The sequence below is a fragment of the Bubalus kerabau genome, chromosome 1, assembly GCF_029407905.1.
Source record: "Bubalus kerabau isolate K-KA32 ecotype Philippines breed swamp buffalo chromosome 1, PCC_UOA_SB_1v2, whole genome shotgun sequence".
Lineage (NCBI taxonomy): Eukaryota > Metazoa > Chordata > Mammalia > Artiodactyla > Bovidae > Bubalus > Bubalus kerabau.
This window is the reverse complement of record NC_073624.1, coordinates 238,440,587-238,466,763: the sequence shown is the minus strand read 5'-3', so window position 1 is coordinate 238,466,763 and position 26,177 is coordinate 238,440,587. Positions and strand designations below refer to the sequence as shown.

At 47.0% G+C, this 26,177-nt stretch overlaps 2 protein-coding genes and 1 long non-coding RNA gene across 3 annotated transcripts in view; 2 read left to right on the top strand and 1 right to left on the bottom strand.

Moving 5' to 3' along the window:
* The window catches only part of CYFIP2 (cytoplasmic FMR1 interacting protein 2), a 113,443-nt gene that overhangs the window by 37,003 nt on the left and 50,263 nt on the right, over positions 1 to 26,177 (bottom strand). The window contains exons 21-25 of the mRNA XM_055560626.1: positions 22,671 to 22,870; positions 21,334 to 21,421; positions 4,226 to 4,369; positions 2,392 to 2,482; positions 1,425 to 1,555 (exon numbers count right to left, since the gene is read on the bottom strand). Coding sequence (XP_055416601.1) covers positions 1,425 to 1,555; positions 2,392 to 2,482; positions 4,226 to 4,369; positions 21,334 to 21,421; positions 22,671 to 22,870 — 654 coding nt within the window. The remainder of the gene's footprint in view (positions 1 to 1,424; positions 1,556 to 2,391; positions 2,483 to 4,225; positions 4,370 to 21,333; positions 21,422 to 22,670; positions 22,871 to 26,177) is intronic.
* On the top strand, positions 1,973 to 15,462 carry LOC129636874 (uncharacterized). Its single transcript, XR_008707171.1, has 2 exons — positions 1,973 to 2,507; positions 15,128 to 15,462. It is a non-coding gene; the product is annotated as an uncharacterized LOC129636874 (long non-coding RNA).
* Positions 16,383 to 20,006, top strand: FNDC9 (fibronectin type III domain containing 9). Its single transcript, XM_055560620.1, has 2 exons — positions 16,383 to 16,643; positions 18,655 to 20,006. Exon 2 carries the CDS (start codon positions 18,662 to 18,664, stop codon positions 19,343 to 19,345), a length of 684 nt encoding a protein of 227 aa, XP_055416595.1. The 5' UTR covers positions 16,383 to 16,643; positions 18,655 to 18,661; the 3' UTR covers positions 19,346 to 20,006.

The window sequence follows — 26,177 nt, the reverse complement described above, 5'->3', positions numbered from 1 at the left end:
ATTTCTCAGAGACCTCATCCTCTCCAAAACCAGCACATGCTTCCCAGCACCTGCGACTCTCGAGCTATTCTGTTTCCCTGTTTATTCTTCCACAGCCCCTACCCTCTGCACTCACATCTCTGGTTGTTTACCGCTTCCATCGTCACCCTCTCTGGAATAAAAATGGTAATTATTTGTCTGTCTTATTCATGGCCACTGACCTGCCACTTAGGGATGCACCCGGCAATGAGCAGGTTCTCAATACCCTTCTGCTGAATGTGTGTGTGGACAGAGGACAGCAGGAATGGATGCTGAAAGATGTTCCTGCTGCGTCCTGAGGACCATGCCTTTCCTTCCACAGTGCTGCCCATTACCCTGTGCCTAGCTGGCCAGGCCCACCTGTAGACGCCTTAAGGGACCAGAGCCGAGTGGAGAGCACTGGGAGGGTGTGGAGAATGCAGACTCCATGAGCAAGCTGCGAACAAGTTCTGTGTGGTCCCAAGACGCAGAAGCACAGGGACTCATGTTTTTGCCCATTAGCATAATTCAAACCAATTGTTTAGCTCTTACTTTACATGTCTTGGGGCTTCCCTTGTGGCTCAGCTGGTAAAGAATCCGCCTGCAATGCAGGAGACCTGGGTTTGATCCCTGGGTTGGGAAGATCCCCTGGAGAAGGGAAAGGCTACCCACTCCAGTGTTCTGGCCTGGAGAATTCCATGGACTGTATAGTCCATGGAGTTGCAAAGAGTCGGACACAACTGAGAAACTTTCACTTTCATGTCTTACCTCCTTTCAGCCTCTAAACTGCCTTGCAGGGTGAGAATCCCTGTTTTCCATGACAACAAACGAAGAAAGTACTATGTGCTCTCCCCTCAGCCCGGAACAGCTGTCCCTGATTCTCCATGAGGCCAGTTCCTGATCAGTTTTCAGGCCCCCTTCTCAGGGAGGTCCTCCCCCACCCTCAAGACCACACCACAGGTGTTCCCTCCTGACCTGGCAATCATCCCTCACAGCACTTGCTCTGACGGTAAACACATCGTTTCCGTGTAGACACTTTTCAGGACAGGTCTCCTTTCCACCACCCAGGACACTGCACTGCACCTCCCAGCGCAGTGCCTGGCCTGTGGTTGCCAGGAGTTATCTTGTGTCTGACGGGTGAATGGAAACCCAGACTCTGACAGACTGCCGGGGCCCTGCTGCTAGTGGAAGGGGGGCAGTGGGGGGAAGGCCAGGCCCCTCTGACTCCAGGACCTGCTTCTCCCAGTATCTGGGTGTCAGAGAGGTCTGAGTGGAATGGACAGAAGTGCATGCCCGCCCTGGAAGAGCACACAGTTGAGTGGCAGGGCTCCCAGGTGGGATGCGCTCGAGGGGCCTCGGGCATCTGTTGGGGTGGGGGGACCCTTCCAGCCTGGAGACACACCAATTCCTTGGGGCTCAGAACTCACCAGAGCTTGCTCGATAAGCAAGCAGAACAGGATGGCATTGCCCACCTCCCTCAGGCTCTGGAACACGTCAGTCTTGAGCTCTGCGTATTCGATGATGTCCTTCAGCTGGTGGTGAAAAAACTCCAGGATCCCTGGGAGGTGCAGGGGGAGGGTTAGTGGGAGGGTCATGCTAAGCACTGTATCTGCAATAGCTCATGTAACACTCATAAAAACACCCTGGACCAGGCACTGTGACCTCTCTTTTCAGACGAGGCTCAGAGAAGGTAAGTGGCATCTCCACAGTCACACAGCCAGTAAGCGGGGCAGCTGGGAATGAAAGCTAGAGCTATTGGCCCCAGACCTCTCCTGCTCTGGCTCACACTGACCCAGCACCCGGCATCTTGGTAGTTAGGAAAAACACCTGGTACTAAACTCATAGTCTCCACCCTTCCCCATCCCCCAGGCTCCAAACTCATTCCAGGTGCTGTCACTATCAGGGAGGGGAAGACTGGCTGACTTCTCTGCCCAGAGACTGAGTGGTGAAAACTCCTATTTCCTGACTTACCTTAGAAATGCCACGTTACCCCACGCCTGGGGCGTCAGTCTCCTCCAAAGAGGCACATGGAGGAAGGAATGTGGATGTGCTGAGCTAAGGAAGACCTTTACAACTAAACCTCGCTGCTCACAACCTAACGGTTCTCACATTTGTGGACCTCTTCCAGCCTCCGGGCAGTGCTGTGAGGCAGGCCCAGCAGGCACCACTTACGTTCACTGATGGAAGACGATACTGTTTTTATCAGGGGGATTAAAAGTGGCCCAGGGCAATTTAGTGGCAGAGAGAGGGTGCAAACCCAGTGTTGTGACAGTCTGCTGCCACATCGGAGAAGCAAGAACTTCAAGGTAGATTGCCAGAGCCCCCTTCCACCATGGGATGGGTCTGGATTATTTTCCTATCACCACACCCCGCTCCTGGTTCCCCATCACCCACCTGGGGAGCCATACTCGTGCCGGGGCAGACGGCATATCTTGGGCATGACCTCGATCAATGTTTTCACGTACTGGAGGATAGTCCCTTGGAGCTGACAAAGGAAGAGTACAAGATGAGTGAGTAATCCACGGCTGCTGCATATGAGTGTCTCAGGGCTGAATGCTGGGCCAGTGGGGGTGTACAGGGGTTCAGCTGAGACCTGTGGATAAGTGCTATGGATTGAATATCTGTTCTCCCCCCGAATACATATGTTGAAACCCTGATCCCCAGTACAGTTGTATTTGAAGATGGGGCCTTGGGAAGGAATTAGGTCATGAGGGAGGAACCCTCATGAAGGGATTAATGCCTTAAAAGAAGAGAGGAGAGGGAGCAAGAGAAAGACACTCTCTGCCATGTGAGGACACAGGGAGAAGGCAGCTGTCTGTGAAGGAGGACAGTCCTAGGACAGTCCTTACATGCTGGCTCTGTGCTCTGGACTTCCAATCTCCAGAACCATGGGCAATGAACATCTGTCACTGAAGCCACCCAGTCTATGCTGTATGTGTCAACGTATGTGTCCCAGCGTCCCAAGCTCCCTAAGAGGACCAGCAGATCTCTCCTAAGGGAGTGGGCTGGCCCCATCGCCCTTTGTAAGGGAACGTGGGCCTTTATAAGACAGAAAAGGGGACACTCTCATTATCCCCTTGGGCTCACAGACTTCAAGGGGGGGCAATTTCTAGGCATGGGGTCCTTCCTGGGGTTGGGGCACTTACACGAGAGCTAAACTAAGATCTAAGATGAAATGGGACCAGGGAGCTATGAAGATTGACACACAATCTAATTTATGCACAGAAAATTCATGGTTCATTCATCCCTCCCGTGTCTGTCGTAGACACCTTTAATCAATTACCACATTTTCTTCTTTAAATTTAGCTTCACAACCTAGAACAACCCCTCATTATATATAGTTGCTACCAGAGGACTAAAGTTAGCAGACGAATTCTGCTTGCTATTCCTGACATAGATATGCTTTATTTCTCTTTCATCATCTCAAACTTTCAAGAAAATCTTATTTAAATGTTTAAGCCTTGCTGCAGCAGTGTCCTGGTTAAATGAATGCTCACATGACCATACTTCGTGTGGATATAGAATGATGGCAAAGGGATACACAATTCTAGGCCAGGATCAGTGTGCAGCAAGAAATCCCAAGGGGAAGAAGTGTGGTGACTGATTAGTGATATCTGCCAAGGGTGTGGGTGGAAAAAAACGGCAGCACATGTGTCATGGATTTGTCATGCTCAAATTAGATAATACAGCACAGGAGGTGGGTATGAGCAGTCATTGCATGCATGCATGCTAAGTCACTTCAGTCCTGCCCAATCTTTGTGAGACTCTTTGTGACCCCATGGACTGTAGCCCACCAGGCTCCTCTGTCCATGGAATTCTCTAGGCAAGAATACTGGAGTGGGTTGCCATGCCCTCCTCCAGGGGATCTTCCCCACCCAGGGATCCAACCTGCGTCTCTTATGTCTCCTGCATTGGCAGGCAGATTCTTTACCACTAGTGCCAGTAGGCCTTAAAGTCAAAGTCAAGATTGCTGAATTCAGTTAGCAAGTTCTAGGAATAAGCTTGGCATCAGAAAAGAAGAGGCAAAAAAGCGCAGGTCAGAAAATGCATGAAATGTTACAGGGTGATAGGTGAGAGGAATCAGGGGACAAGGGCAAAGCAAAGCATTCCCTGGGTGATTCCTACAGACAGAGCTGAAGAGCCTGTTACTGGATTTTTCAGGCCAGGTAAAAAGTAAAAGCAGGCCTCATTGCTCCCCACTGGACCCCTTCCAGGGCCCCTTCCTCACCAAGCTTTTGACGATCTTCAGCAGTTCCTCCATGACCACAGCAATGCCCTGGTAACCGAGGAGTCTGCAGATGGTCTTGAAATGTGGGGGCCCCACAAAGTTCCTGTAGGAGCTGTAGATGTGGCTGTAGGCGATGTTGAGAGGCTGGAAAACAGAGGATGTGGCCAAGTCAGTGGCAGAGAACTGAATGCACACTACATGAGTCCTGGCAGGAGGTGTTTCAATCATAGAAGGACAGAAGCTTGATGTCCTTGTTCTCTCACTGGGGAACCCCTATGAATACATTTTGCAAGATGCTACTAGAGAGTGGTGGTCACTGACCACAGGATGGAGCATCTGATGGGGCAGCAGTTCCCTAACAGAACAGGAGAAAGGGCCTCCAAGCAAATATCTTTTTATAAAATAGGACTCATGCTACACTTGACTGTCCACACACAAACCAGGACTTTCACACTTGAGCCACAGGGCGAGGGTAAAACAAATGCTTTTCTTTCTCTAGGGGAATTTTCAATGCTAGGAACTGGCTGGAAGAACCGTGGTGAAACCTCAATAGCTGATTCATCGTTGCCTTCTTTCTACTTTGAGGTGTCTTCATCTATCACAGGGCGGGGTCTTGAGAACCAAGAGCCCTTGGGGGCAGGAGACCTCTGCCGACCACGTTGGAAAACCATACAGGAATTTTGAGCCTCAGTTTCTTCATCTATGAAATGAGTGGGTTGGATTAGAATATTGGTTTTGAAGCTTTTTGAGTAGCAAAAAAAAGAAAAAAAGATGTCACAGAAATAAGTACAGGAAACAGACAAAAGCTGAGATGTTCTGATTGGGTGTTGGTTGACGGCCCAGAGCCCTGACCACTGAAGGGCCACCTCCACTGTCCTCTGGACCCAATGAGATGCTGTTGCTGAATTAGTGGAATCTCTTTAAGGTCTTTCTGAGAATACAGGATCAAAATAAAGGGCTCTGAGTTGGTCTCACTTAGCTAGGTGAGACACTGAAGTTATCATTGACTTTGTTTTGAAATGCTGCCACTTATGGACCACCTCATGCAAGGCTGCATGAAGCCCTCCAAGTGCATTTTCAATTAATTCACACAACCCATGCATGTGATCTGTGATCTGTACAATTCTAGGCCCCATTTCACAGATGAGGGAACTGAGGCTCAGGGTGGTAAGTAGCTTGCTCAAGGTCACACAATTCATAGGTAACTGAGCCCTGTCTGAACCCAGGTGGTTATGATCCCAAAGCCCATGTTTTTAACCTCTGCCTACAAAGGTGAACTTTGGAAGCAGAATTATTACATAAACCCTAATTTTTTTTTTTTTTTTTTAAGAAAAACTTCACTTCTAAACTTAGATTTGAGTACAGTTCTCCTATCTGGAATTGTAAAAATCTTGTATACAGAGCATGCAAATATGTAAAGACCACATCTGTAATCTATTAGCTGGCTAATTAGAAATCCTGCTGCTGCTGCTGCTAAGTCACTTCAGTTGTGTCTGACTCTGTGTGACCCCAGAGATGGCAGCCCACCAGGCTCCCCCGTCCCTCGGATTCTCCAGGCAAGAACACTGGAGTGGGTTGCCATTTCCTTCTCCAATGCATGAAAGTGAAAAGTGAAAGTGAAGTTGCTCAGTCATGTCCAAGTCTTAGCGACCCCATGGACTGCAGCCTATCAGACTCCTCCATCCATGGGATTTTCTAGGCAAGAGTACTGGAGTGGGGTGCCATTGCCTTCTCCAATTAGAAATCCTACATGAATTAAAAAGGAACTGTGATGGTGCTTCTGGAGTTCTGCAAGATTCTCAGCTCCGTCTGGAGCCATCAGGGAAGATTCGATTATGTTCAGCCTAGGTTTTGCATCAAGTATGTTTTACTATATTCTAAACTTCACAAACAAGCATCACAATCATGGTACCCTCTAATAAGAAGGATACATGAGGAACACAATTAGAGTGTCCACTAATAACAAGAATTCGTGAGGAATCACAAGCCCACTCATCCAACAGGCTGAATAACAGTTCTCTTGCTAAGTTAATGCCTATATATGGAGAGGCTTGGAGTTTGAGAGTGGAGAAGGAAATGGCAACCCACTTCAGTATTCTTGCCTGGAAAACCCCATGGACAGAGGAGTCTGGTGGAGTCAGACATGACTTAGTGACTGAGCATGCACACACAGAGTGTGAAAAAACAGCGCTCTGCACTCAACACTGGTGTGTTGTCACAGTAAAACTCTGCCTGAGCCTGGAGGAGGGACACCTTGTAGGTAGTTACTAAAGATTTCTAAATGGGGTAGGGCAGGAGGAGTTTATGTGGGGAGGGAAAATATAACTGATTCAAAAGCATGATGTTCACAGAGGGTGATGATCAGCAAATCCTGAAGTATATGAATTGTTGAGTTTGATATAGTCAACCATGGAGCCAGGCCATATAACTTTCTGTGTGTGGAGCAAACCATTTTAGTGTCTCTATAACAGGCCACCCTGCCAAACAGGCAGGGACCAGAGAGACGGGAGTGAGGTACCAGGGCACACGTGGCAGAAGGTAATCCCGCTCCCAAGTGAGTGCATCTTGGCTCTGGCTCTGTAACCAAAGCCCACTCCATAGTTTCCTGCCCCCTCTCCAGGGATGAGAGTGGGGAAAACAAACAGCAGACACACCATGGCTTCCCTCTGGTGGTGGCTAGATGATGGAAATGTCCCACACGTTGACTGGGTTCTTGACTACACACATGTATACACTTGTCAAAACTCATGAAACTATATGCACACATGATCTGTGCATGTTATTGACTAAATGGTTGTGCTCTCATCCCCCAATTTTTTTGTTGAAATCTTAATCCCTATTGTGATGGTATTAGGAGGTGGGACTTTGGGGAGGTAATTAAGTCATGAGGGTGGAGTCCTCATCAATGAGATTAGTGCCCTGGGAGGAAGACACATGAAAATGCTCTCTCCCTCTTCCTCTTCCCCTCCCCTTCCTCTCTCTCTTTTTCCCTCCCCACCTGCACCTCCCCTCTCTTCTCCACATGTACTAGGAGAAGAAGGCTATCTGCAAACCAGCAAGTGGGCTCTCATCAGACACGGAATCTGCTGGCACCTTGATCCTGGACTCCCTAGCCTCTAGAATTGTGAGAAATCTTTGCTGTCTAAGCCACCCAGTTACTGTATTCTTGTTACAGCAGCCTAAACAAAGACAGTGCATTTTACTGCTTATGATTATACTTCAATAACAAAAGTAAATTAAAAAGCCCACTGGGGTACGTCATAGTCCAATTCACTTCCCAATATTTGCTTTCAAAGATTAAAAAACAAAAACCTGATTTGAGTTTCCTCCCAAAGAGGCTGCAGCTTGAGCCTGCACGGGCACGGGAGAGGGATGGCTGGGCTGCGCTCACAGTCCGAGGGGTATCACATGGACTCATCCCCTGGGGAGCTTCCTCCTCACCCTCCCCACCTGGAGCTGGGCCTCTCCTCTGAACCCAGTGAAGCTCTGAGCATATTCAGTGTCTTTTTCAGATATCCTGTGAAGGGAACTTTTGAACAGCGTGGAACTTTCAAATGGATATTCCTAGAGGGGACAGAAAGCAATCAGCTACTTTCTTCCCCTGTATGATTCTCTGACTTCTTTTCTTGCTTTGTCTGAGTCCAGAGTTATTTACTGGGGTGAGCACACCTGAGTTCAAATTCCAGTTCCATAAATTTACTAGCTAGATGATCCTGAGCAAATTATTTAAACTCTCTAAGCCTTGGTAGCTCAGACAGTATAGAATCTTCCTGCAATGCAGAAGACCTGGGTTCAATCCCAGGGTCGGGAAGATCCCCTGGAGGAGGATGTGGCAACCCACTCCAGTATTCTTGCCTGGAGAATCCCATGGACAGAGGAGCCTGGTGGGCTACAGTCCATGGGATCACAAAGAGTCAGACATGACTGAGTGATTAACATGTTCACTGTTTTTTCACTCCCTAAGTAAAGATAATACCAACTCTGGGAGGATTGTACAAGATTTAAATGAGGTGACATACATACAGCTCTTAGCATGGTACCAGGCACGCTGGAAGTACCGGCTGAAATAACTGCCCTTCATATTCCTTTCCTTTGGTAACTGGAAAGGAAAGACTAAGAAAATACAGCTTCCTGATCAAATTTCTCCCAGATGCTTTGGCTATAGTCACGATTCTCTGAATCTGGAGAGTATATCTATGGGGTAAAATTTTGTACAACACAGTGTATCTCCTACACGGGGACAGATGTGACAGGGGGCAGAGTCGATACCAGCTGATGGAAGATACCAAAAAAAACATGCAGGTTTTGCTCAATATTTGGAACATTATAAAAACAGGAGCTGTCCAACAACAGACTGCACTGAGTGGAGACTGAGACATGTGACACAGGAGGTTGCTCTGCCTGGGACAGAGGGTGGGAATAGATGTGCTGTTAACTCCCCCCACAGGTGCAAGCTCCACTGCGGTCTTCCTGTGCTCATCCTTCTTAGCAGCCTCCTTAGCCGCCACTCCCACCCACGGAGCTTCTAACACAAGTTTCCCTTGGCACTTCCTGGCAAGCACAAATAAAAATGTAGTTGGGTAGATGGAAACCCTTTAGCAGCTCTCTCCAGAGTTCTAAGCAGAGAAGAAGAATTTTGGAATTGTTTAATCACACACAGGGCTGAAAAAAAAATCCCCCTTACAAACCCACACACAGGAGGCTTCTTGTTGACATTCCTCTATTACTCTTGGATTCTGGTCTGGACCATTCAGGCCTCAGTTGATGGCCCAAGCTCAGGAAGGACTAGCATGAAATGAGCAGAATTCAAATCCTCCTTCTAAGTGAACAAGGTCCCCTCATTCCCCAACTGCTGCCCCCTACCCCGACACACCACACCCATGCAGGAGGAAACACACACACACGCATGCTGGGAAGTACATGCACACACACACCCACAGGGCACCCATCTGACCTGCTGGTTCAGTAGGAGGCTGGGCCCTATTGAGAAAATGTGGGAATATGGGAGCCGGGGCATTTTCTGAGGTTTGGCAAGGAAAAACAGGAATGCAACATGACTTGAGACATTGGAAACTTGCTACAGATCTCTTATATAGAACCAATCCTGCTGACTGACTTGGGCTACAATCAATGCCTGCATTTAGAAACTACGTACCTTTAGAAACTACATACCTTTAGAAACTATGTACCTTGTTTAGGATGTCTTGCTTAAAATTAAGCTTGGTTAAAACCATCTTGCTCAGAATAGATACCTTTATGAGATCTCAAGAAATAATCCTGATTCAGGAATTGGAGCCATAATATCAATGTGTGATATATATGCATATTTGTTTAAAAGTGAAATAGCATTTTAAGGAGAGGAAAAAAAAGCTGAGTTGATCTGGCAGATTCTGGGAACTGTAATATCTCTATAAGTGGACTTTTAAAAAAATTGTGGTAAAATATTCATAACATAAAAGCTACCATTTTAACCATCCAGAAGTGTTGTAGATGGATTTTAGTCATCAAGTGTCTGTCTTCACCAGATGATAAACAAGACCAACCACTCCAAACAGGGAAGCCTGTTTATTTGGCAAATCAAATTTGTAAGCAATTTGCATCTCTCCTTTCTGGAATCACAATTGCTGTTTTCAGAGATCCCAAGAGGAATTAAAACTGTTTCTAATTTCCTGTTTTACTTACAATTTCTCTAATGTTCCTTGAGCAATTTGAATGCCATCAGCCCACCAACACAAACATAGCTCTCCAATTCAGAGAGGGAGAGAGCTGGAGCTTCACTCTAAAACCTGCAGGTAAATGAGGATGCAGGTAAATGAATAAAACAGTAATGGCATCCTTGTTGGGAAGATCACAGAATGAGATGATTGAAAGAACTGATAAATCCTAAGTTACAGGTTCAAATCCATAGGAGGGTGTGAGTAAAAATGCTCATGTCTGTCACTTTTTGACGTCTGGTGAGCCATAGGGCTGGTTCTCCAACATCAGGGTGTCTTTTTGGTCTTCTTGGCTCAGAGTTTGAAAGATCCAAGTAGAGACCTTAAGAAATAACTCTTCTCCTGTTTTCTGTCCCATGAATAAAGTCTTTTGGAGAAGGCAAGAGGGAGAACAGGAACCAAACCCTCCTGTTCTGAGATACCCTATCAACACGACAATATCTAGAGTTGCCAAAAGTTTTTTGAAGGAAACCAATGATGCTGCTTTTTAAAAATTCTGTACTCATAAGATGATACACAAGTGTATCATAGTCCCCTCTTCATGAATGTTTTTACATAATTCCCTTGTAATTGTCCAGTTGTATTTGTTTCTCCATGGCTGCTGTAACAAATTACCATAAATCTTATGGCTTAAAACAACAGAAGTTTATTCTCATAGGTCTGGAAGTCATAACCCAAAATCAGTATCACTGGGCCAATGTCAAAATCAGGACAGCCACACTCCCGTTAGATGCTTGAGGCAAGAATCCGTTCGTTGCCTCTTCCAGCTCTGGTGGCTGCCAGCATTCCTTGGGTGGTGGCTGCATCACTAATGGCAATCTTCAAATCCTTCTGCTGAGATCTGGCCTTCTCTTCTGTGTGTGTAGCCTTCCTCTGCCTCTCTATTATGAGGATGCTAGTGATGGCCTTTAGGACTTGTCCTGATAAACCAGGATAATACTTCCATCTCAAGATTCTTTACCTGAGCATATCTGCAAAGCCATTTTCCCAAATAAAGCAACATTTCCAGGTCTAGGATTACGATCTGGTATCTCTGGGGACCATAAGCAGCCTTTAAGACCAGGTAATGCAGGTACAATCATCCCCATTTAGCAGAGGATAAAAGCCCAAATGAAGGACTTCCCTGGTGGTCCAGTGGTTAAGAACCTGCCTGCCAGCACTATTTACAATAGCTAGGACATGGAAGCAACCTAGATGTCCATCAACAGATGAATGGATAAAGAAGTTGTGGTACATATACACAATGGAATATTACTCAGCCATAAAAGGAACACATTTGAATCAGTTCTAGTGAGGTAGATGAACCTAGAGCCTATTATACACAGTGAAGTAAGTCAGAGAAAAACAAATATTGTATATTAATGCATATCTATGGAATCTAGAAAGATGCTTCTGATCAGCCTATTTGCAGGGCAGCAGTGGAGATGCAGACATAGAGAACAGACTTATGGACAAGGGCCGGGGAGAAGAAGGAGAGGGTGAGATGAATGGAGAGAGTAGCATGGAAGCATATACACTAACATATGTAAATAGACAGCCAATGGGAATCTGCTGTATGACTCAGGGAACTCAACCGGGGCTCGGTAACAACCTAAAGGGGTGGGAATGGGTGGGAGGTGTGAGGGAGGTTCAAAAGGGAGCAGACATATGTACACCTATGGCAAATTCATATTGATGTATGGCAGAAATCAAACTAATATTGCAAAGCAATCAATCAATTAAAAATAAATATAAACTAAAAAACAGACAATAGTAAAAAGAGATTTCATCTTCTTCCTATGCTTAATAAATATTAAAATATATAAAATCTTACACTTCATATTCACTTTTAAGAGTATTTTCCCTAATTTCCTTTTCCTAGAGTATATATACATGATCACCTGTTTGCTTATTATCTATCAAATGATATTTATCTTGATTATCTATGTTATCATCACTTGATTTTCTTTGAGAAATACTGTCCAATAATGTTGCAATAAATAATATGTGTGTGTCATTTAAAAAAAAGGAAAAAAAAGCATCCACCTGCCAATGCAGGGGACACGAGTTCAATTCCTGGTCTGGGAAGATTCCTCATGACTCAGGTCAACTAAGCTCATGAGCCACAACTACTGAAGCTGGCATGCTCTAGAGCCCATGCTCTGCAACAAGAGAAGCCACTGCAATGAGAACGCCATGCACTGCAATGAAGAGTAGTCCCCACTCGTCGCAACTAGAGAAAGCCCATGCACAGCACTGAAGACTCAGTGCAACCAAAAAAAACCTTAAGGAAAGTCAGAAAGCCCAAGTGAAGTGAAGTGACTCTCCTGCAGTGAAATACAAGATGATATTCTGCCATATCTACCAACTGCCAAAATAACAAAATTCTTCTGGACTGGGGGATAAATAATGTTGTATAGCCTGGGAGAGGTGTCACACAGATAAGATAGCAGGGTAGGGGCAGGAAGTTGGGTGGCGCTGCTGATGGTGTTGTGGGGCCAAGACAGATTCCCCTGCTTGGGCCCCATGTGAAGTGCTGGCGCCCAGGTATGGAGCAGGCTGAGATGCACCCAGCCTGCTGCAGCAAAGCCCTGGTTTCTAGACCCCAAGGACTATGGCTTCATGGAGAGGCACTGCAAGCGTAGAATGAATTTCCCTGAGGTCAAATCAGGGCTCACACTGGGGCACTGTTTAGACACCAACAACCAAATCAAACAAAGATCACACCACCAATCTCCAAAGACCAAAACACAATTGAGAAGTTATTGGTATAATTTAAGAAATGATTTGTGCCACAATCTATATCACTTGGGAGGCTGTTTTATGATAGAACTCTACAATTCACTTAGAGAATAACTTTTTTTTTTTAATGTTTTGACCCATATACTAATTTTGGTGACCAGTTGCTAAAGGTTTTTTACATTTAATATTAACCCTAACCCTAAGTGTCACGAACCTCTGTCCATAGTTCATCAGGCACTCTAGCAGATCTAGTCTCTTAAATCTATTTCTCACTTCCACTGTATAATCATAAGGGATTTGACTTAGGTCATACCTGAATGGTCTAGTGGTTTTCCCTACTTTCTTCAAGACCAACCTAGATAGCATATTCAAAAGCAGAGACATTACTTTGCCAAAAAATGTCCATCTAGTCAAGGTTATGGATTTTCCACTGGTCATGTATGGATGTGAGAGTTGGACTGTGAAGAAAGCTGAGCGCCGAAGAATTGATGCTTTTGAACTGTGGTGTTGGAGAAGACTCTTGAGAGTCCCTTGGACTGCAAGGAGATCCAACCAGTCCATTCTAAAGGAGATCGGTCCTGGGTGTTCTTTGGAAGGAATGATGCTAAAGCTGAAACTCCAGTACTTTGGCCACCTCATGCGAAGAGTTGACTCATTGGAAAAGACTCTGATGCTGGGAGAGATTGGGGGCAGGAAGAGAAGGGGATGACAGAGGATGAGATGGCTGGATGGCATCACTGACTCGATGGACGTTGAGTTTGAGTGAATTCCAGGAGTTGGTGATGGACAGGGAAGCCTGGCGTGCTGCGATTCATGGGGTCGCAAAGAGTTGGACACGACTGAGCGACTGAACTGAACTGAACTGAACACAACCCTAAGTGACACAGCTCTTAGGCAGGGGAACCTGGACTCCAGACTCCGGAAGAGGAAACACCTGTGGACTGTATTTCTCAAATGTAGCTGATTTTCTCCCTGCTTCTACCTGCTACTTTCAGGTGACTGGATATTCCCTCTGAGATCTTTTAGTTCCTTGCCTGTTCCCATCACCCTGGAATCCACCAAACTGCAAAGTCCTGTCCCCAGCTCTCAGAGAAGTCAACCACAAGGCAATGAGCTACTGTTGACCACTACTGACTAAAGATCGGCCCAAAGTGGAGATCGGCATCAAAGAGGCCGGCTGGGAGCTTGGTGTCTGGACCAACAGACCTCGGTGCAGGGACCTGCTCTGCCACCGCCTAGCTTTGTGATACTTGTCAAGTCAGTTAATCCCTCTGAGCCTCAGTTTCTCCCTTTATACAATGATGGTAAGAGGACTTACCTCAAAGAGTTCCCCATGGGTAAAATGAGAAAAAAACATGTAAAACACACCAAAATGTTCTCAGTGGTTATTTCTGAGCAGTTTGTGTTTGACTACTGTCTTTGAACTTTTTGATACTTTTTAACACATTTTTAAAATATAGCTGTTTTAAGGGGAGAAAGAGGGAAGGAAGCATCATGCAGATGGCACATCTTGTCCATCACAGCCTCTGGATGAAGCTACAGCCAACTTAGGCAATGGCTTGTGTCCACGGACCTTGTCTTCTAAATAATAAGAGCCATGGGGTCACAAAGAGTCGGACACGACTGAGCAACTTCACTCACTCACTCACTATTCCTAAGCCCAGCACTACAGAGATGGGTTCATCTCACTGCTCCAACATCATCAAGCAGGTTGTATTAATATTTCCCTTTTACAGAAGAGTTAACCAAGGCCTAGGACAGTCATAAAATTTTTCCAAGGCCTTAGAGGCAGGATTTGAACCCAGCCTGGGGTCTTCAGCTTCTGGGTGGCAATCAGTTTTGGGGCCAGGGCATGCCCTCGCAACTATCCCTTCACTGCCACCTTCAGGGAGGGAGCAGGGACCCCGCTTTTGGCTGGTTTCCTCTGCAGTGACTTACTGCTGGTGTAAACCAGCCAGAGGCCCCCAGGCCTGACAGCTGAAGAGGCCACCGTTCGGGTGACTGCAGAAGGATGACTTTACCCTGAAGGTGAAGACAGTGAGGAGCTTGGCTGGGTGCGATCTTCTGAGTCAAGGGTGCCCATGTGACCTGTCTACCTACAAGGGCTCACTGAGTGCTCTGGGTGCTGCTGGTGAATGGTGACGAGCCAAGGGAGCAGGATGAGCCCTGGCTTTGGAGTCAGGGTTCCTTGGACCCGGACTCCCCTCTTGGCTCTGCCACTCATCAGTCCCCCGGCCTGGGGAAACCTTTTCTTCTCTCGGGATCTGTGAACCAAGAGGACATCTAGACCTCACATTCTCCCAGTGTCTCAGCTTCTCAAATAAAAAGCTCAGTGTGAAAAATGCCATCCAGGAGCATTAAAAATAAATTCTCGTTTTTGGTGGCAAAGGCTTGAGCTTCATCTTGTCACTCCACAGGTCCCCTAACTCTGGTATTTTTATTCTCCTCAAAATAACCTTTTCAAAAGGCATCTGCAGACTACTGCACTGGCCTATCTGCGGAGGACACTGCGGTGCTCTGCAGGGACTCACCGTTAGCACGCATCACAGCAGATTCCAGCCAGACACCTGGGAAGACTGAATGTCACAGGAAGCACAGAGCAAATGTCTAATTGATGGACACCCGGCATCCCGACACCCCACGTCTCACAGAGACCCTTGGACTGGGCAGGGTCTGTGACTCACTGGGCAGCTTTTATAACTTTTTGAGTATCACTGATGTGAATCAAAAGGAGACCTTCGTGGGTTCACTTGGATACTTTGGCCAAAAACCAAGAAGAAAAAAGATGACTTTTTAAAAACACCTAGCTTGTGTTTTATTATTGTGTTATATGATTCAGGCCTAGATCCATCTGAGCAAGGGCTGCTGTAGCAAATTACCAGAAACACGATGGCTTCAAACATTAGGAATTTAATCGCTCACAGTTCCGGAGGCCTGAAATCAAGGGGCCGACAGGGCCGTGCTCCCTCTGAAAGCTCCAGGGGAGAACGCTTCCTTGCATCTTCCAGTTCCTCCTGGCTTCTGGCAGCATCGTTTCAATGGGCTTCTGTCCTTTGCCTCTCTCTGTGCATAACTCCCCCTTTCCTTTCTCTTATAAAGACACCAGTCACTGGAATCACCCTAAATCCAGGGTGATAACACATCTAGGTCCTTAACTAATTAAATCCACAAAGTCTCAACTTCCAACAAAGGTCACATTCTGAGGTTCTAGGCAGACCTGAATTTGGTGGGGTCGGGGTGGGGAACACTCAAACCAACTCAGGACAAGTGTCCTGACGGTTTAGCAAGCATGCCTCACATGGGCTCAGGACTGGGGCAGGGGTGGTACTCATGTTTTCTATCTGATATCTGGATCCAGCCCAAGCCATTAGCCTTACAGATGATGAACTGAGGCCCAGAGAATAAAAGCATCTTGACCAATGTCATGTAACTAGGTAAAGCCTCAGGAGACAAGAATAAAGAAATAAGGGGACGCAGAGGTGGAGTGGCGGTGGGTTGGGTTGGGAGGGGATGAGGAGGTAATCATATCTTTACTTGTGGGAAAACAGAGAATGGCATCTTCGCCTTTGAAACCACTGTCCAAAGAAGGTCTGGATGAGGGATAAAAATGATAACTAGCTTATTAGAGAGATAATTTAGGGGCCTTTGAGGAATTAGTTTCATTCTGAGGATCAACATGGAGAAGACTGTTTGCCTTTTTTTCGGCTGAAGGAATCAGAGCTCCTCTCAATGAGCAGAAGCCTTTCCAGACTGAAACATCGTGCGTACAGATGCCTGCTGGTTGCCATGGTGAATGATGCTGATCTGAAGAAATGAATAATGTGAGCGTTGGGGGCGACAGTACAATTACTCAGACAGTGGTGAGAGAGACATCAAGGAGAGCCCAGAGAGCCCAGAGCAGAGGAGGGGAGAAGGCAGCATCCTTGGGCTCTGATCCACTGACTCTGAGGGGTGCCTAACAACCGGATCACTGCAAGCATCAGGTAAGGGGCATACATGGCTCTTCTTGGGAATGGAAATGGCTTTTCTTTTCATACTCTGCTTGGAGGAGATTCAGGCAATGGTAATATTAGTAGCTAAAAATAGGGGGGATTGAGAGACAGAAGAACAAATACAGGGAGACATCTAATCCTAAAAGCTGTGAATGCCACATCTTGACAGAAAGCTTTTTAAAATGTCTGCTGTAGAAAACTCAGTCTGCAAAGACAGCCAGTGCAGATGTGAGAGATTCATGACAAGAAACAGGATTCCCAATCACTCCTGATGGAAGGGTTTACGAGGGCTATTGCTTCTGTAGCACAAGTAATGAATTAAGCTCTTTTCATTGTGGTCGGAAGTATATGCGTAGAGACGTGGCAGGTATTGGGATGGGGTAGACGGGTGTGTATGAGAAGGAGACCCACGGAGGGAGCACAGGTACTCAGTGTCCTCTGCAAAAGACTCTCTTCCTGGAGGGATCTGAGCACCCCTGCCTCGTCCCTTTAATTCCCCATTTTTCTGGGAAAACATTTCAAGCCAAATGGCAAGGAACTCATTCCTCTTCCTGAGCATTATAGTTTACTGTCATCTTTAGATAAGAAAATCAAGCACTGAAGATAACTTACTGCCGGGCACCTTTCTGTACCTTACTTCCTCTAGGAGCAAGGGCATGAGAATAGGAGGTTGGAGGGAGGCAGGGAGGAGAGAAAGCAGCTCATGAGGAACCAGTCTGGCTTAGTATCCAATTCAGGTTAAAATCTGATCAACTGTTTTTTGTTTTTGTTTTTTTTTACTATGCTGCTGCAATCAGAAATGAAACCTCTGTCTTTCATAAGAGAGAGTAGGGGCAGAAGACTGGGCTGGGTGATACCTATCTATGAACATACACAGGTTGAGTATGGCTGTCTCTGGAATTTTGGCTCAAGGGCAATTCAGCGGAGAAGAACTGAATTCTCCCAAATACACAGAATTAAAAAGAAACTAAAAAGCTTGAAGATGACGAACCCTTACCAAAGTGAGAGGGAGGCAGTCAGAAGAGAGATCATTTGATGTGTTGGAAAAAGCAGCAACCCAGTCTTAGTACCAGCACCTCATTTTGTGATAACATTCTACTACTAAACCTGGAAATCCAGAGGTTATGTGGCTTCGGGTCTTGTTAGATAATGGCTTCTCTTAGATTGCTCGTCTGTAAAATGGGAATCTAGTTCAGAGGTTGTGATGAATAAAGCATATTTGTTACGGTATGTTGAGCTTCTAGCATGACCTGTGACATAGCAACTGCTCGCTAACTGTGGCTGGTGATTACCACCGTTAACAGTCACAGAACCAGCAGTATCAAATAGGAGCAGCTCTGCTGGTATTTGGAGCTGATTATCTTGACCTGCGAAACTAATTTCCTGGGTAATTCTGCTTTGAAAAAAGCAAACAAATGGACAGGACACAATCAGAGGCTTTGGGGAGAAATGAGCTGTCCCTGAGTGACTGATGCAAAGCGCCTCTCGCCACGGGCAACAGAACTGCGAGGCTAAAAACACAGTGGCCAGAACGTTCTAGATGAATGAACTCACAGCACTTGGGGCAGAAACAGGAGGTTTAGAGGGAAATTTTGGAGGTCACAGGCCCATGGTGACTAACACAGGGACCCTGAGGCTGTGCTTGCTTCTCCTTCATTCCTTTTTCTTCCCTCTCTTCCTTTTTTTTTTTAAGGTTTGGGAACCATGTTGTATTTAAGGATTCTGAGACAGGGCAGCATGGGGCTGGGGGATCTGGGTGCATCTTTTCTAGGCCTGCAAGCCCCCGGCTTTGGCATGAGATGGCCCTGATCTGAACTGCGGTTCTGCCATTCCTCAGCTATGCCCAGCTGAGTATTGTCACCTCTTGGCCTCCATCTCTCAGTCTGTTAAACGGGGGCAATATTAGTCTCCATGTTGAATACTCAATGCACAGTGGCTGTGATTATCGTAAATCAACACTTAAATGAGGACATGTCACTCTTGACTTTGATTCTGGTTTCAGAATCGTGATGAACATCAAGGTTGGGAACGTTTCTTATACGGGAGCCATCATTTCCTGGTCGTCCTCGGAGCCCTGCCTGGAGGACTATTACCATATTATGTATAGGCCCAATTGGAACAGCATCTTCTCTGGCTATCTTCGCTACAGCTTCCATCACGAGGAGAAGGTGCCTCGAACAATCAGCTCCGTGGTGCTGGAACACCTCACCCCTTCCACACTCTACTTCCTGTGCATCAGCTGCAAGAAGATTCTCTTTCCCTACAGGCACTACTGCACCATGTTCCACACCCTGGATAAGACTCCACTTGCCGCTGGAAGCTCCCTGGTGGACCCCCAGATCTCGCTCTGGGTGCTGATGGCCATTCTGCTGGCCTGCTTCACGGCAGTCTTAGCCTTCATCTGCCTCCAGTTCTGGTGCATCCGGTGCCACGAACCTCGATGGTCTTACAGAGCGGGCCACATGGAGGAAGCCAATGGGCTGGTGAGATGGCCAGAGGAGGCCCCGGGGCTAGGTCAGGGGGAGGAAGGCCTGCAGGGGCTCCCCCTGGTGGAGCTGCCACACAAAAACTCTGGAGAAGATGCAGAACCAGAAGCTGAAGCTGCAGCAGTGGAAGCCGGCCAGCATGTCCCCGATGCGGGTGCCTTGCAGAGGGAGGGAGGTGGTCAGGCTGCATTGCCTCGTTTTGGGTAGTGAGAGGTGGGGAGGAAGCAGCCCACCTCATGTAGCTTAAAGGCCTCCATGCAACAGGTCTCCTGTAAAAATGCATCTGTAGACTACCCACTCATCTTCCCTCAAATGACTGAGCTCTTGTGAACTACTTGGTTGGATGAGTGCCCTTTGACAAAGCCTTTCAAGCTGGAAAACACATACCCCCATGGTAGGCAAGGGGAGGAAGATGCCATCTCTTAGGAGGGTCCATCTAGAGCAGCAGGGCTCAGTTAGAAAATAAAAGCATTATTTTAAAATTAAAACAACCATGAGTATATTATGGGTTAGAAATGGAAACTGACATGACTGAAATAAAACACACTTCAAGGAAATTGTTAATTGAAGATAGGCTCTTTAGTTACACTTTCAGTCAGCTGAGGCAATTGTCCAGGCTCCTTTACTGTTACAGCAGTGGGGGGATTATTTTGGAAAGATGTGAGAAACTTTGCTCTAGAGTATTTTGCACACCAAAATACTCTAATTCAGCCAATTACACACAACTTGTACCCCGTCTTCACTTTTTTTTAACCCATAGACTATCCGTACTATTATTAACAATGCATTTTCTTTATATTGAGTCATTTAAAAAACTTATTTTAAAAGGAAGCCCATGTTATTCCCCAAATGAAAAGCCAGCACACTTCTGCTATAATAAATAGAAGAAAAGAGACCTAATAAGCAGAATGAAAACAAAATCATATTAAATTTGACTTGGATACTATTACTGTCTAAGGACTCTAAGCTCAGGGCCTGCTCTCTTTGATAAAAAGGTAGATTAGCAATTGTTGGAGAGCTATTAAAGACATTTTGACACCAACTCAAGACTTGCTCCTTGATATCATCATCAAGGTTTAAAAGAGAATAGAAAAGGGAGTCCCTTTGTGAGCCACTGTTGATTCATGCCATGCCTGTCAACTGTCCACAAGGCTGTCTGGAAGGGTGCCTTGAGAGAGCAGCCTTGACCAGACTGGCTGCTCTGGAGGAGACACCTGCTCTCTCTCAGCATCAGCCTAAGACTTTCTAAGCCCCAGCTTCCCACCTTCAGGCCCGAGTGATGGGCACTCATCTTTATTCCTTACCTTCCCAAACTAGGGCTCCCATACCTAGAGGAGCACCTTGTCTAACCAGGTTACACTTATCCAGTCACTTCTTCTAAGTCCATCTGTGCTTATGTTGTGAAAAATGGGGTCAGAGGTGGCCAGTTTTCATCCGTCACAAAAAAGAACCTAGGCTTTTTAGCTGTTTCTGCACTCTTTCCATGGCATTCTCCCACACAAACCTGCAGGCTAAGAGACAATCTCCTACATACGTCAAGGTGTTGGTGAATCTGTGTGAAGGGTGATCCCCTGTGCTCACCCCCCAGGGTGGAAACAGAACTGGAGGAGGGTGGAGATGCGTCTGCTTCAGTCTCTGCTAAATCTCCAGCATGGAGACCCTGCCTAGCATGTTCTAGGGCTTAAGGAATGTCTGTTTAACGACTGGCAAAGGACTGAGGTCCAGAACAGACACTGCCTGTGTCAGGATCGGCATTGTGATCCAAGCAGCAAAGAGACAGGACGAGACCTCTCAGAGGTAGTTTTGGCCATCTGGGATTTCCTTCAAAGTTCCACCTTCCCAACTGCTTCCTGGCTGCAAATCCCTCAGAGTTATGGAGCACAAAATCCCAGAATTGCAGGACGATATGACAGTGAATCAACCGAGAACAGGAGGAGATGTGACGCCAAGACAAGGAGACCCTCTCACCTGTTTCCCCATTCCCACCCAGAACCCAGCCCCGCCAGGTCTGCGCTCACCCCCAGTCTTGCTAGTTGTGAACAAATAAAGATGAATATATTCATAATTGTTTCTGCCTGGACCTCACTGCTGCCTCTTTATCTCCACACTTCTTGCCTTTCTGATTCGGGAACACTTTTCTATTTGCTTTTGCTCACTAGTCCTCTCAGAAGTAGGACACAGGCAAGACCACTCACCTTGGACCCATAGAGGTAATAAGGCTGGACGTTGGCAGGTTTATCTCTCTGCGGTTCTTGGGTGAAAGGAATGGCAGTTCGGACAAAACTAGTAGGAGAAAAGAGATGGGGCAGGAGTTAACTGGGTCCTAATATTATTCTTCACGGATTACAGAGCGGGAGCCCTTCCTGACCAGGGGCAACCTCACTGTTTCTTAGGCGGTTGCCTATACACTTCTTGTGACAAACTCCCATTTAACCCCTGTCTCCTTTTCATAAGGGCACCCTGGTGGCTCAGATGGTTAAAGAATCTGCCTGCAATGCGGGAGACCTGGGTTCAATCCCTGGGTTGGGAAGACCCTGGAGGAGGGTATGGCTACCCACTCCAGTATTCTTGCCTAGAGAATCCCCAAGGACAGAGGAGCCTGGTGGGCTACAGTCCACGGGGTCGCAAAGAACAAATGGGAACACAGTAGTCCAGGTTCACAGGCTTGACTCTGGGCTTACAGCTGCTGAGAACAGTGGTCAAGAAAGCTGAGAATGGGTTGAGCCTGAGCACAGCCTTTTCCAGGGCCCTTCACCCAGTTTGGTTTCCTCAAGAGTAGGGTGCTGCAAACTCTTTCTATAAAGCCCCAGATAGCAAATATGTTCAGCTTTGCAAGCCAGATGGTCTCTGTTGCAACGACTCAGTTCTGCTGTAGCACGAGAGCGCCCATAAACAACTGTAAATGAATGAGCACGGATGGCAGAATTCCAATAAACTTTGTGAATGTCAAATAATTTCCACTTGTCACCAAATTATAATTCTTCTTTGGATTTTGGTTTCCCCAGCCATTTAAAAATATCAATACCATTTTTAGCTCATGGGTTGAACAAAAACAGTTGACAACTAGAGATGACTTGTGGGCTGGAGTTGGCAGATCTCTGCTCAAGAAGATTGAAAGTCCCAGATCTTTAGAGAACTGGAAGGCCATCTTGCTAAGAATGTGGACTCTTCCCAGGCCCTTTCCTGCATCTGGCACATACTTATTCAAAGCTAGCCATGAGCCAGGCCCTGATGATACTGAGAGAGCTTCCTCTGAAGGAGAGAGTTGGCTGCTTCTGCCCCTGCCCCCAGGTGGAGCTAGTGGTAAAGAAGCTACCTGCCAATTAAGGAGATACAAGAGATGAGGGTTCAATCCCTGGGTGGGGAAGATCCCCTGGAGGAAGGCATAGCAACCCACTCCAGTATCCTTGTCTGGATAAACCCATGGACAGAGGAGCCCAGAGAGCTACAGTCCATAGGGTCACAAAGATGGAAGTGACTTAGCGCACACGCACCCCTGCACCCCCAGGCCTCTGCACTGAGACCCCCTTACCGGTTAGTGGAGCCATTATAGCAGTAGTTGGGGAGGAAGTCGAAGTTGAGCTCCCAGAAGACATGCAGGGTGATTCGGCCGTAGGGGGCGGACACATTGTGGTTGGCCTCCCGAAACATGGCGTCGAAGCTGTCCAGGGTCATGTGTTTACACAGCAGCCGGTGCGTGAGCCGGTTGATCTCCAGCAGCCACTCCAGCTCCTGCCCGAGAGAGCCCGAAGCTGCTGAGGACTTGCATACGTGCCTTGCACGCCAGTACTGCTATACCTGCCAGATGCCTTTCGAGCAGGCAAGAGCCCCTCAGACAACCTCGTAACTGCTGGTATGGGGACTAGGACTCCTGCAGTACTGCGTGGCAACATTCCCTTGAGTGAAGGAAGTGCCAGACCATGCCAAGGGAAAATGCATGCCTGTACCCAGAAGGGGACCACAGGTCACATGCAGATCCCTTGTCTGCACTCCCTTGGGGAGAAAAGCACAACTACTTGCTTTCCAGTTTCTATGCTGGTAAGGAAAACGCCTGTACCTGAGTGACGCAAGTAAAGTAAAAGAAAATTGTGACTGTCCATCTATGACTGAGGGTCTATCTCCATCCTGCAGAAAGCAAGCAAAAGAGCTACCACCTGGTAAGTACTTAACACTAGGTTGGTCCATGTGAGACTACTAATTTCTTATGTCAAACACCATCCAACATTAGAAATTTCTTACGATTCAACCTAATACATGCCAAGGAGTATTCTAAGCACTTAATATGTGTCAACTCACTTAATGCTCAAAACACCCTTATAAGGTCAGCATCATGGCTGTTCTTATTTTATACATATATATAGAAAATAGGCTTTAAGAAGTGCAGTAACTTGGCTTCAAATCCAGGAAGCTGGGCTCTGACGTTCACATTCTTAACTGTCATATACTATGCTGCTGCTAAGTCGCTTCAGTCGTGTCCGACTCTGTGTGACCCCATAGACGGCATCCCACCAGGCCCCACCGTCCCTGGGATTCTCCAGGCAAGAACACTGGAGTGGGTTGCCATTTCCTCCTCCAATGCATGAAAGTGAAAGTGAAGTCGCCCAGTCATGTCTGACTCTTAGTGACCCCATGGACTGCAGCCTACCAGGCTCCTCCATCCATGGGATTTTCTAGGCAAGAGTACTGGAGTGGGGTGCCATCGCCTTCTCCGGTTATATACTACAGAAATTTAAAAAACAGCTGGGGGCACAATGTTTCCTCCTCTCAACTTCTCTTGTGTCCCCCAGTCACACGGGGATTGGTTAAACATGTTGGAAAAAGTTTGGCTGCAAGCCATGGACCAAGGACTTGCATGAGCCATAGGCCCTGGTCATCTGGAATGCCACCTTCAGGCAGAGAATGGGCTCAGAGTGGATAATATCCAGTCATAGCAGGTCATTGCATTTGCTTGGAAGTAAAAAGAAGGTAAAATCCTTTGGGCTGGGTTTAGTTCTTCGCTGCATTGCTATCAAAGAGAATCAAACCACAAACCTGTGCAGAGAAAGAAAGTACTCCCTCTATAATGCTCTGCTGCTGCTGCTAAGTCGCTTCAGTTGTGTCTGACTCTGTGCGACCACAGAGATGGCAGCCCACCAAGCTCCCCTGTCCCTGGGATTCTCCGGGCAAGAACACTGGAGTGGGTTGCCATTGCCTTCTCCAATGCATGAAAGTGAAAAGTGAAAGTGAAGTCACTCAGTCATGTCTGACTCCTAGCGACCCCATGGACTGCAGCCTACCAGGCCCTCCGTCCATGGGATTTTCCAGGCAAGAGTACTGGAGTGGGGTGCCATCGTCTTCTCCCTATAATGCTCTGGAACACTGTTATATTGCAGTGGTTAAGCCATCTTTTGTGATGGGTATGACTGCCTGTTTCATGGAGGGGTAGACTGAGGCTCAGAGGGAGAAATAACTCACTCGATACAAGGTCATAGGGGAATATAGAACAAGGTTTAGGATGTGCTTCCAGGTCTTCTAATCAAATCATGTGTATTTGGTCCTTGGATGCACCTGCCTGGAATAAATAAGCAATTACTGAGAAAGTCCTTTGAACAGTAAAGATGGATTTACAACATAAAAGCTAAAAGGACATAGGCAGTGGCTGTTCCCCAGAGTGTGGCCAGGAGCTGGGGCAGTCAGAGGGCCAGCTATAAGACCTGGGACATGGAGCCCAACTCTTTACAGTCACAGAAGGAAGCCTTGCATCAGGGATTCAGTTTTATTCTCATCAGACACAGAACCCCTCTGACTCTGGTTGGGGTCCACAGTGTGGTGGAACCAGACCACACTTCTAATCTTGGAGCTTCATCTCTCTGAAATTCAGATTTGGTGGCTCTAAATTGGGGGCAAAATACTGGATCAAAGTTTGCAGACTTAACTGGCTGGAGTGAGATAAGCTGGGGCAGGAGGGAGCCTGGGCTGGGCTGTCCATGGCAAAGTGGAGAGCCACTGCCGGATAAAGGTGGAGCAGCTATGTCATGGCATCCAATTGTTTGTTACTGCATTGGAATGGGGTAAGTGATGGCAGAGCCTCTGATCTCTTGGAAAAGGCCAAAGTCTGGATTTCAGTTCTGGAACGGTAGTTGGAAGAATAAGTTTCCAGTGATTGTGCACTGTGAAACATACGAAGGGTAGAAATACAGAATCAGCAGCTGTCTGCTTCCATCTTTCGGGGCCTGGCTAGCCAGATGGCATCTTTGTTCCTAGTCACTTAGGATGGGTAAGTAAGTAAATAAATAAATGCGATGAATGTGGATGAGTTTATTTCTAAGATCACTAAGTATCCGTAGCACATGGGGGTGCCCTGTTACCATGAAGACAGCTGCAGATGAGAAACTGGGAAACAGTTTCCATTCTGTGATTTCAATGGCCTCACAAATGCACATCAGAGACTGAAGAAGAGAGCTCTCAACTGCTGACATGGGGATGCTCGAAATGCAGGCCCACTTCCTCCGCCAGGCCACGGGAGTTTTTATTACGCAATACAAATGGTGTTTTGCATGAGCCATTTCTTCCAGCCTTTCAGTCCTAAGAGGGCACTTGCCTGCGGGGGGTGCAGGGCTCAGTGCATCAAGGCACAGAGGTTTAGAAGGCCCCAAGGGCGGTCTATGTGCCTTCAGAGTGGAGGTCAGCTCTGCAGAGTAAAGCCGGTTTACTGGGGGGCAACACAGAGAAGCAGCACTGGGGAAACAAAACACCCGATAGGCTACTTATGTGAGGAAGAGGAAAGAGCTTTCCATGGGAACCCAGAAATCCCGGGTGTCAGCACACTTGGCCTTTCACCTTCTCTGTGGCCTGGGCCACGAGAAAAGGGATCTCAAACTCAGGCACTAGGTCATCCCGTGAAGGAAGTGCACCAGGCCTGTGGCAAGCCCAAGAGAGCACAGTTCAGCTGATGGGGGTGTCTAGGCAATTGTTGCCATCTGTGAAGGCAGGTCTGATGTTGCCGGGGTTTCTGCAGTTTTATTCGAATTCTACCAAATGTTAAATGTTGGCTCAAATT

Excerpts from the sequence above, each read along its gene's own strand:
- FNDC9 (XM_055560620.1), top strand. The coding sequence starts at position 18,662 with ATGAACATCAAGGTTGGGAACGTTTCTTATACGGGAGCCATCATTTCC.